This window comes from Natrix helvetica, assembly GCF_964273705.1.
Source record: "Natrix helvetica genome assembly, chromosome: 3".
In the NCBI taxonomy this organism is placed as follows: Eukaryota; Metazoa; Chordata; class Lepidosauria; order Squamata; family Natricidae; genus Natrix; species Natrix helvetica.
The window spans coordinates 122,297,502-122,309,608 of NC_138549.1; the positions used below are offsets into that span (position 1 = coordinate 122,297,502).

Below are 12,107 nucleotides of genomic sequence, written 5' to 3' on the forward strand. Positions count from 1 at the left end.
GGGGCGACTGATAAATCGAAACAAATAAAATAAATATATTTAAGATCTTATTTGTACCTTTCTAAGGATCTTCAGCTCAGCTACCTTGGTTTCAAGGGAGACTTGTTGCAAGAATCAAAGGCTCACTGCATTAAACATGAACTCAGTTTATGCCCAACTGACAGTCATACAGGACACTCTGATAAACCTATACCACTAAGTCAGCTGACTTTCTATCATCATATTCATTAGTGATAGTGATTAGTAATTTTAAAAAATAAAAGAAACTCCTAACATACTTCTTCATGGAGTTCAGAATCCTGGCTTTCTCACAAAATTCACTTGATGATCTCTGGAAATGGAAGGATATTGTTTTGCCTCCTCTATTTGCCTTAATTTCTGTTTGCCCCCTGTTTATCACCATAAGTTACAAAACTACCATATATTTAGCACTTATAGGATTGCATCTATAGTCCTATTTAATTTTTTCACTAAGTTCAAATACAATCCTTGATCACTTTGATCTTATTCAACAAGTCAAATTATGCTTATGTGAAAACCATGTATATTTCACAGAACGTCCGAAAAGAGCTCTACAATAAATACTTCAGGTAAACATAGACAGCATTTCCAAAGTATCTGTGAATTATTGGATAATTTGTTTATTGTGCAGTTTTTACAAAGAAAAAAAGACAATACACCGAATAGAAAGAATAAAAATGTATTTTCCTTCTAGTTTTAGGTCAAGAAAACAAGTACAAATTGGTTAGTGAGCACTTTATGGCAATTTGGAAGTTGAGTGAACCTGATGTGAACTACAAAGTACGCAGACAATCCAGACAAACTACCACCTGTACTATCTCAGAACATCTCTTTTAGTGCAAAAGAGCTGTGAGCGGCCTCCTTCACTGGAGTATTACAACCAAGAGATGCCTCTTGTTCTAGTCAGATAGTCAGGGTATGCAAATGAGGCTACATCGTCACCAGAAGCTCAATTCTTTTTGCCAGAATGTCTTCACAGTATTCAGAGAGGAAGTACTAACATACATTCTAAGTTCTATCCTAAATCTTTTTTACAGACAGGCACAGAAGTGCTTTTGGGAGGCAAGATACCCCAAATAATGTGAGTAAAATTAAAACTTTTGGAACATTTTTCTTTTTCCTTTTAAGATTATGCACAGAGAACTTTATTTAAGCTTTTCTAAACGGAAAACAAACATTTTGCTAAAACCTCCGTCTTGTTACATGACTAAATTAAAAAGGAGATATGGTACTTTGTTAACACATGCTAACCAGATATTTTTTCAGCAAAGGGATGCATCTAAAAGCATCTAGATCGGGATTTGCCACACAATGAAAAGAATGATCTTGCTATTAGCATATGAACTGAATTGTCCCAAACAGTGCCTGAAACATACCAGTTCTCTAGCATTTTCCAGCCTTGGAGAATTTTCTAATGTCAAAAGTTTATTTGGTCCATTGTTAGGAAGGCAACTGAAGACCCAGCTACCCCAAACCTTTCATTACATCTGAATACAGAAGACGTTTAAAAGAAAGTAACCAGGGATAGTCTAGGACAGTGTTTCTCAACCTTGGCTACTTGAAGATGTCTGGACTTCAACTCCCAGAATTCCCCAGCCAGCGAATGCTGGCTGGGGAATTCTGGGAGTTGAAGTCCAGACATCTTCAAGTGGCCAAGGTTGGGAAACACTGGTCTAGGAGATGCTTATTGTAAAACTAACAAGTGTTTTTTACGCTTCTAATTTTTTTAAAAAAATTGATAAGATTCAGTCACAACCAGTTCTTCTTTTTAGAGTTTAAAAGTTGCAATATATTCTGTTGAACAGTATATTTGTAATGATTTTGAAAACAGAATTGTCACTTCATCTCTACTGGAAAAAAATTAAGACTATTTGTCCTGAAGTTAATATATAAGTAAAAACAGCATTCTATTTAAAAAGGTACTTTCTAAAGTCTAGCATTCTAGACTAGTTAACACAGTTGATAACATTACATTCATTAACATTTGTTGGTTCTAGGTCTGGGCATATAGCAAGGCTGAAAAGATAGCACTAATACCACCTTTTCTTATTTTACAGTAAGGATATAATCTATCTTTCTGAGAACTGCTCTCTAATAAAAATACAATTTCACGCATGGCCAATATGACACCAATGGCATAAAGCAGACCTACGTAACAAGTGGACTGCCACAAACTTGGTATATTCCTACTTTTGAACTCCAGGTTGGGTTGCAGAAATGTTTTTATCAAGCACTCTTGTGCCACATTATCAGGCTGGCAATGACATATTGCCCAAGGCTATGTATTGGACAGACCTGGCATAGAATTTGGGTACTCTGACTCCCCTCTGCAGGCAATAAATGCATAGATCCATACTGCAGAAATGGTTACTTTTACCACATCCTTTCATTTTATTTCCCTTGTGAAGCTTATTCAGATTTATATGGCCCACCTTTGGAGAGCAAAGTTCATTGGACTCAGAACTACCCTGAGCACCAAAGATCAAAAATGGCATGTGTGTATATGTTTTATATATTTATATATATGTAAATAATTTCAAAAGAGTCAATGGCTAAAGAAAAGTATGTCCAAAAAAATAAGAAAAAAAGTTATCCAAGCAGCAGAGCAGACACCTAAGGATTGAGTTGAGTTTAGTGCTCCTCATGGAGCTACCACCTTGGTGCCATCTGCTACTTTTCCTCTTACTGCCAGCAACTGAATGTGCACTAAGAAATGACTCCCAGAGTCAGTGAGCTAAGGAGGGATTCACAAGCTCTTCACATCCCCCTTGGGATGACTGCAATATACTTAAGGGAGTATATCCCCATGAAGATTTCCTTCAAGGTAAGGTATCTGTGTAAGGAAGAGACTATGCAATAATTTCACATTCCCATAAAAATTCTTTGGCAAACTCCAATCACTGCAAATCATATTGGATGTCCACTGGCTAATAATAGTCCCCACCAAGTCAAATACACAATCTCACATGAACAGTTAGATTTATCTAAAATCTAAAAAGCCTTCAAGGAGAAGTTTCACTCTGAAAATCAACAAGGAAAAAGTTGACCTGGAAGAAGGAAAAGGGGCAGCAGGGACATCTAGGTGTGTGTGTATGTTTGTGTGTGTGTGTGTGTGTGTGTTCATATATTTTATGCCGTAACCCAATGAGAGGGCCACCATATCAGACTGGAGTGTTTAGGGGTTGAGCCAGGGATGCCTGAGACACTGTGCTGCTGTAGCTCTTTTTTCAGGATTCAGCTCCAGCATAGGTAATAAGAAGTCTGTGAATGCAGCTGCATCATCTTGGGACCATTCATATTTTTCCACCAATACTTCAAAGAGACCCCATGGCTTTAATTTAGTAATGTGCTTCAGGTCACCTGTGAACAAGAATAGAAAGATGAGTATAATATGTGCAAGAAGGCCAACTGAACAGTTCACAGAACTAAGATGCGTTTTTAAAAAAAGAAACCTTTTTTCTGCTCCAAAATTTATAATTTGCATTAGAGCAGAGCAGCACTGCATAGCAGGATATGTTTTAAGCAGTCTAGATTCCAAAGCAGGCCTGAGAAATTTGGTATTCTAAGTTTTCTTCCTTATCTTCAAAGAAACCAAGTAAATATATTTATCACCCAGAATAAAAGCGGATTCTTTTCAATATTGAAAAAGCATGTGCAGAAACATATGAAACTAGACTTGCTGTTATACATGATGTCATTGCATTAGTGCTATTATACAGTTTTGGAACATTTAATTTTCAGGTTCATTTGGCATAATTGCCAGCATAAGTTAAGAACACTTCTCTCTTCATCTCGAAATTTATTATTTCAATAATAAACTCTGGTAAGGTTTCTGGCCAGGAAAAATGTATCTATTAAATTCTATTTTTGGTCCTTTTTCCAGGAATAAAAAATTCTGGTTTAAACTCTTCAGGTTGGACTAGGGCTATCAGTTCCATATTACAGGTAGTCCTCGACGTAAGGTAATTCATTTAGTGACCGTTCAGTTACAATGGCACTGAAAAAGTAATTTCCAGTGACTGTTTTTCACATCTACGACCATTGCAGCATCCCCATAGTCACGTGATCGAAATTTGGGCACTTGGCAACTGACTCATATTTATGACAGCTAATGACAGTTACAGTGTCCCAGGATCATGTGATCATCTTTTGAAATCGTCTGATAAGCAAAGACATATTCACATAACAACCGTGTTACTAATTTAACAATGGCAGTGATTCACTTAACAACTGTGACAAGAAAGGTTGTAAAATGGGGCAAAATTCACTTAATAACTACTTCACTTAACAACACAAATCTGAGGGTCAATTGTGATTATAAGTTGAGGACTACCTGAGAAATAAAATACCCTGTCAATTATAGGAAGTTTAACTTGCTATCTATCTTGGGAAAACTCAATAGTACAAATTACTTTTTTTTGTATTGGTTTTTCCTAGTGGTGTGGAAAAGCGTTTGCACGCGGAAGTGAGTCTTTGGGGCAGTGAACTTGCTTCAAGCCTCTCGTTGGCGTGCACTTTTCCCTTGGAGACTGGAACCTACTGGGTGCCCTGATCTCGCACAAATAGCTCAGTTCCCAAGTGCCCATCGGGACGGAAATCTGACAGAGCTTGGAAACTTCATCTGCATGCAAATGGGGCGCTTGGAAACAGAGCGATTCATGTGAGATCAGGGCACCCAGAAGGTTCCAGCCTCCGGAGTAAAAGTGTTTACATGACAACAAGAGGCTTGAAGCAATGCAGGTTCGCTGCCCCAAAGTCTCACTTTTCCATGCCAAGACTGGAAGCCTTTGGAGGAGGCTCACCAAGGCTGCCGGCCGCTCCAGAAATGGCAGGAAGCTTCGGTAAGTCAGAGAAGCCAAGCGGGACATGCTCATCATGCCCCTCCTCTGCTCCTGGAGAGGAGATCATCGCTAGATCTTCAAAAGGTAAATGAGTTTCCACAAGCAGGCCGGCGTGGCAGGATGGGGGGGGGGGAGCAATTTCATGAGGTATTTGTAGATCAGAGGAGACCTTGGGTGCTCTGATGCAGGTAGCCTGTTCCATCACTACACCACCACCCCCCATGGCCTTCTCCACCATGAGATACATCATGTGCAGTTAATGACTTGCACATTTGATTAGCGAATGTGTGGGCGAAAGTAGGGAGTGATCATGGTGAAGTTATATGATTCACTCCTATGAATTCTCGGGTTACGAATGTAATTGGCAGGCTCCATTACATTTGTAACTTGAGGCCTACCTGTAACAACAGCCCAACTGCAGGTGATTTTTAAGATCTTTTTTAAATGTTCCAAATTGTGTTTGAAACTGTTATTCTCCTGGAAACCGACAATGCATTTTTAAAACAAAAACCTTGCTAAATGCGATTAAGTTCTAAATACATGTTTTTAAAACCAAGGACAGACTGCTACATAAAATCCCAAATGATTCTTTTGTAAGTTCATGGTTTAAACAGCTGACCAAAGAGATATTCAGATTGGCATTGATCCTGATTATTTGTATTCCAGGGTTTGACCTCAGGGTTTTATTGTGTTAAGCAAAAAAATATGAAGTTATTTAGTACAGGAATTAATGGAAAAGCCAAAGTTCCATGTTCACCTGTGATGATTGGAATAAATTACAAATGTATTACACTTTTCAGCTCTCTATGTTTCTTAGTTGTTTACATTAAGTAAATACAGAAAACTCTTTTATCAATAATTTTATTTAGCAATAAAATAACATCTAATACCAAATTTTATGCTATATTATTTAGTACTTTGTTATTTAGGGCCTCTGGCCATAAGTAAAACTAGACAGATAGACAGAAGCAGGTTAGAATCAATTTTCATTGCATTTTGAAATTCAATGTTTTGAAATGTCTCAGAAACGCAGTACAACTTTGCAAGAAACTTTACAAAAAATCTTAAGATAGTCAAATTATTTTCCCACTTGCCTTTTTTGGTGAAAAATTCCTTGGAATATTTTCCAGCTACAATGAGCTTACGAGGTATTTTTCCAAGAAGTTCTATAATCAATGCGATATGATCTGTGCTTCCAGGGAGAAAATAAGGAAGAAACTATAAGAATTAGAATTAAGTCATACTGACTTTATTGTGAACCTTGGGACTGGTTTTGTGTAGTTTTTAGAAATTCTATGGATGAAAGAATGTAGCGAAAAGAATCTACCTCCATTTTTCTGGGATCTCCTAATATGCGGAAAACTCATAAACATGGCTTTCCTGAGGACTCAGAGAGATATTGCTCTGGATTACTTAACAGTTTGCACTTTTTTAGTAGTTGTAAGTCATTTTAATAAATAAAGCATACATGATTATTCCCAGTTAAATATCCTTCTGCCAGAATAATTCAACGTACTTGTGTGGTTTGACCTTGACCGATGAAATTTCTACTGCATGGCCTTCAAATTCAATTTATTAAGCAATATACAGTGATCGATAAATGTAAATCAACTGAAATCCTGCGTCTGAACCCACTCAATTGTGTCCTGAAATGTAGTTTAAGACATTTTTGTAAACTTAATGTCTGTGAGGGAAACTCAGAGTTTGTCTCTTGGTGGCTCATGTCATTTCGCACGGCTCTTTTTATAATTTTGCCCCAATTACTCTGCAATGTAAAACATACTTTACAAAATGCTTATTGAAATATACGTGTCAAATTTTGTGTCCTTAATATAGACATAAATATAGCTAAGATCATTATTGCAAAAACAGAAATTGATTCTGCTATCCATGATCTAATTTATAGCTAAACTTTAATGTTCTCCAAGATACTTGAAAAAAATATAGGAGAATCTAAGATTCACTTTCTTAAAAAAAAAAAGCCCGACATATTTCTTTGCTGATTTTCTTACTCTCCAGGTTCTGCTACTTAACATAGTTTTGGCATAGGTCTCACCTTCATCCCGAGAGTAATCTTCACCAGAGTGAGGCTCAAACAAATAGTCCCCGGTAGCCAGTTCAAAGGCCTGAAGATGAAAATAACAGATAATTTTCAGGAAAAAAAAATCTAAGATCTAAGTTCTAAAGCATAATTCTAATTATTCCGTAATGCATAATGACTCTGTAATTTAGAGGTGTCCTAGACATGCTTTGCAACATACTTCAGATTTCTCACAAATTTGATTTAAGGCAGTGTCTCGTTTACTATTTTGTTAACTAGGCAAATTACTAACTGGATTTCAGACTTATAAGTGGTTTGAATGTTAGATCTGAGTACTTCTCAGTTTTAAAATTAAAATTAAAAAATCATTTTTATTAAATGAAGAGGACTGTTAAAAAAGGCATTTAAAATAATCTAAATATTGCTTTTCAACACATCAGACTTCAGGGTGATATACAACATAAAATGATCCAACATTGTAGAAATTAAATCCTTTTTTTGTGATCGGACTTACGACTCCTATCAAATTGTGAATCAACATTGTACAACAGGTTTAGATAGTACAACCGAGCTTACCATGCAGGCAGTGCTCCAAACATCAGCTGGAGTGCTGTATCCGGCTCCAATCAGTACTTCCAAAGCTCTATATTGCCTTGTCTGAATGTCCTCCGTAAAATGTTTATGCTATAGAAGAAGAAATGTGTTACAATTTGAAGCAAAGGAAGTTTTTGTATGATTGGTAAGAAGTGTATCTCTAATTTCTAGTTTTTAAAACTTAAGAAGGAAGTTAGGATGATCTGACTCTGTAATGTAAACCCTTGAAACCAGTAAGATTCTCTGGGAAAGCTTTATTCTTTATTCTGTATATTTATAGACCAGTTTTATACCTTTTAAACAAAACTAGATCCCACAAGGTTCAATGGTGGCATCCATTAAAGCCCAGGGGATCCATAGCATTACTGGCAATGTAACCAGTGAGAAAGATGATAAAGAATGGGCGTTGGTTCTTACCTGATACGCTCATTTTCTGGTAGAGTAGAGACAGCAGCCAGACTGCGTATGCTCCATCCATTAACCAGTCGGACTGAGTCTACATTTATGATGTCGTCAGGCCCTTGTGGCTCCTCCTCAGTTTCAGATGAAGGAAAAACTGTAGACTCAAGTGAGACTTGTGAGCAAAAAGTGAAAGTCCATAGTCACTGTATCTCTCTCCTCCGGACAAGGAATTCCCTCGCGTGACCCATACCAGGGCGGGGCTGGCTGCTGTCTCTACCAGAAAATGAGCGTATCAGGTAAGAACCAATGCCCATTTTCCTGTTATCTTAGAGACAGCAGCCAGACTGGGACGTACCAAAGACTGGGCTGTCCACTAGGGTGGGAAATTGTAAAAAAGGTCCATTAGGGCACAAGCACTTGTTGTAGCACCCTGCGCCCAAAAGCCACGTCAGCCAATGCATACTTGTCCAACTTGTAAGGATGTATGAAGACTGTGGGAGATGCCCAGGTGGCTGCCCGGCAGGCATCTTCCAAGGTGGCTTGAGTAGACCAAGCCGCAGATGTTGCAGCGCTGCATGTAGAGTGAGCTGTAATGTTTGCAGGGACCTGTATGGATTGAAGTTCATAATACAGGCTCTTATCCAGCGCCCCAGACTAGACGATGAAGCCTTGGTACCCAAGGAGGCCTGGCGAAAGGAGATGAAGAGAGCTTCCGAGTGGCGGAATGAGACGGTGCAGTCGATGTAGATCTTGAGGGCACGACGTACGTCAAGAGTGTGCCACTTGCGCTACCTCTCGTGACAGGGAGACGGACAGAAATCAGGTAAGGTCAACTCCTGACCTCGGTGGAAACAGCTATTGACCTTCGGTATAAATGCTGGGTCCAGTCTTAAGACAACTCGGTCTGGATGGAACACGCACAAGTCATGCCTGACTGAAAGAGCAGCCAAATCAGAAATACGTCTGGCTGAGTGTTTTAAAGGACAACAGTTTCCAAGAAGTGGATCTCATAGGTTCAAAGGGGGTGTAAGTCAAAGCTTCTAGGACACGAGGCAAGTCCCAAGTCGGATATCTATGTATGGCAGGGGGACGCATGTTGGACGCTCCACAGAAAAATCTCCGGATCAAGGGTTTAGAAGGCAGATGTTCGGATGCCAAGCTGTCCAGAACAGAGGCCAGAGCAGCCACCTGTCAGCGTAGCGTGTTAGGGATAAGTCCCTGATCAAGCCCCCTCTGCAAGAAGTCAAATATCTGCGGAATGGATGCCCTAGGTGGCTCAACAGTCTGGTTGGAACATCACAGAACAAAAGTCCGCCACGTGGCATCATAAATGCAGTTAGTAGAGCTTCTACGTGATGCCTGAATGGTAGCAAGGAGGGAGATGCTATCGAGGGAGATGCTATCGGCTGTTAAAGCTTGCTGCTCAATCGCAATGCAGTTAACTGCAGCCACTGGGGGTCAGGATGACAAACTGACCCTTGGTGTAGAGACAGGAGAGAACGTGGAATGTGGCATGGGGTGGAAATTGACAGAGTCACTAGGTCGGCATACCAAGGCCGGCATGGCCAATTCTGCGCTAGCAGCAACAATTCTGCCTCCTGCTCCAGCATTTTTTGAATCACCCTCTGAATGAGGGGAAGAGGAGGAAATGTGTACAGGAGACCCCTGGGCACTGGCATCTGAGAGCGTCTACTCCTTCTGCCATGGGGTCCATGAACCTCGAGTAATACCTGGGTACCTGGTTGTTGTCTGCTGTTGTGAACAGGTCTAGGACTGGGAGGCCGAACAGTAGTGTCAGTGGATGGAAGAGGCTCGGATGGATGGTCTACTCCGCCTGATCTATCGTTGTCCGGCTCAGCCAGTCTGCTTGGACGTTGGAGACCCTTGAGATGCGTTCTGCCCTGAGAGATGACAGGTGAGATTCCACCCACTAGCACAACAGGTTGAATTCCTGCATCAGGGAACCAGGAATGAGTTCCCCCCTGTCTGTTTATGTGTGCCTTGGTCGTGGTATTGTCCGTGAGGACTAATATGTGACGGGTGAACTCTGTGGTGGAAGTGTCTGAGGGCGAAGCGAACCGCCTGCAATTCTAGCCAATTTATGCTGTTTTGGCTCTCTTCGAGGGACCACTGATCCTGAGCCACTAGGTCCTGCATGTGTGATTCCGCAAGGTGTGAATGGTGAGGGCGAGATCTCTTTCTGCATGAACCGGAGACCTGGACAACAAGAGGATGTCGTCCAGGTAACAGAGAATCCGAATTGGGGATGACCTGATGTGGGCGGCTAGTGCTGCAAGTACCTTTGTGAATACCCTGGGGGCAGAGGATAGACCAAACAGAAGAGCTAGGTACTGGAAGTGTCTCCCCCCCATAGGAGAAGCTGAGATATTTTCAGTGGTCTATGAAGGTAAGCTTCGGTCAAGTCTACCGACGTGAGGAAGTCGCCTTTCCTGACCGCCTGGAGGATGGTGTGCAGAGAATGCATTTTGAACTGCCGATAGACAATATGGCGGTTTAATGTTTTAGGTCTAAAATTGCTCTCCATCCCCCGGAATTCTTCGGTCCCACAAACAGGCAGGAATAAAAACCCTGCTCTTCCTGATGGGGAGGAACCGGTTGGATGGCCTGGATCTCCAACAGGTGCTGAATGGCCTGTTCCATCAGTGCCCTCTGGTGAGGACACCGAGAGACCGGGCATGGCACGAAGTGTTCCTGGGGGATGGAGAGGAATTCTAGCATGAGACCAAATTTGAGAGTTTTGAGTACCCAATTGTCTGTTGTGGTCTCCTCCCAGCGGTGGGCAAAGAAAGCCAGGCGTCCTCCGATCGGAAGAGAGTCCAGATAGTCATTTCCTACGTGAAAAATGGCAGTTGGCTCCTCCACGGTAAGATTTCTTGGAGGGGAAACGCTGTGTGTTTCTACTGGACCTGTCCTGGTGAGATCCTTGTCTGGGAGTGTAGGATTGGCGTTGTGGACGGGGGAAGGAAGGGTGGTCGAAAGGGCGGCCTCCTATAGAAGGGAGCGGGCCGACTGTCCTGTTTCTTGTAGATGGATGAAAGGACCTTGCGCTTGTCTTTAGATTACGTGAGGTACGGGTCTAAGGGATTACCAAATAATTGGGTGCCACTGAGTGGGGAGGCTGCTAGGCGTCACTTGGTACGGACATCTGCCTGCAATGGCTTGAGCCAAAGCAGATGCCTGGCCATGGCCGAAGAGGCCATGGCTTTAGAAGCGAATCTAGCAGCATTAAGGGAAGAATCAGCCGCAAATTCAACCGCTGCCCTGATCTTGTTGAGATCCCTATGTCAGTAGGAGCGATACGCTCCTGAAGCTGTTCAATCCAAACCAAGGCCACCCTGGAGAAAAAGGAAGTGGCCGTAGAGGCCCTAACAGCCCAGGCCCCAGCCTGATAGTTTTTGACTAAGGTTTGATCTGACCTTTTCTCCTCAGACTTGAGAACCTCCTCAGGGGCTCCAGAGACCACAGTAGGAGAAGACAGGGCTGCAACCGGTGCGTCCACTGGGGGAGCCTCCAAGAACTTGGTGAGGTCTGGTGCAATGTTGTGGAGACATTTGTCAAGATTGGTCAGCTGTGGGCCCGTGCCTGGAGACTCCCACTGCTTCTGGATGACGTTCAGGAATATCTTGGGAACAGGGATCACCTCTTTTTCCACTGTGGGTTCAGTGAATGGGGTACTGGAACCCTCAGTTGAAGCCGGTTCTGCCGGTTTATCCTGTGAAGTAGAAGCTGAAGCAGAAGATGGTTTAATGGCCTTAAGAAGAAGGGACTTGAAGCAATCAGTTTTGAATAATCCGGTAAAGGCAGGGGTATCTGGGGTGACCACCTCGTCATCAGACAGGTCTGAGTCCCGCAGGTTACCTTGTTCCCCGCCAATTGAGGCCTGAGAAGTAGAGGCAGAGGGATCAGGTTGCTGAGCCGCAGCAGAAGATTTATGCTTATGGCCATGTGATGGAGCAGGTTGGGGTTGCTGTTGTAGGCCAGCAGCCATGACCTGTTTAATGGTTTCAGCAATGATGGTTGCCATATCAGCAGGAGAGGTGTACATGGTGTGGGGGCCCCCAGAGCCATGTGTAACCGGGAGGGAAGTCTGTTCAAAGGTGCGCTCCCTGTTGAGAGGGACATCAAAGAAACTGCCTCTGTTGTCAGGTTCCATTGAAGATGAGGACTCCAAAGAAGACAATTCCCCT

The 12,107-nt window shown here is 42.0% G+C and overlaps 1 protein-coding gene across 1 annotated transcript in view; it reads right to left on the reverse strand.

The window, feature by feature from the left end:
• Nucleotides 1-625: 625 nt before the first annotated feature.
• Nucleotides 626-12,107, reverse strand: part of SRPK1 (SRSF protein kinase 1) — a gene marked incomplete at its 5' end in the record, with an annotated part of 35,309 nt that continues 23,827 nt past the window's right edge. The window contains 4 exons of the mRNA XM_081949057.1: nucleotides 626-3,381; nucleotides 5,957-6,049; nucleotides 6,919-6,988; nucleotides 7,480-7,587. Of these exons, the coding sequence (XP_081805183.1) occupies nucleotides 3,197-3,381; nucleotides 5,957-6,049; nucleotides 6,919-6,988; nucleotides 7,480-7,587 (456 nt within the window). The 3' untranslated portion in view covers nucleotides 626-3,196. The remainder of the gene's footprint in view (nucleotides 3,382-5,956; nucleotides 6,050-6,918; nucleotides 6,989-7,479; nucleotides 7,588-12,107) is intronic.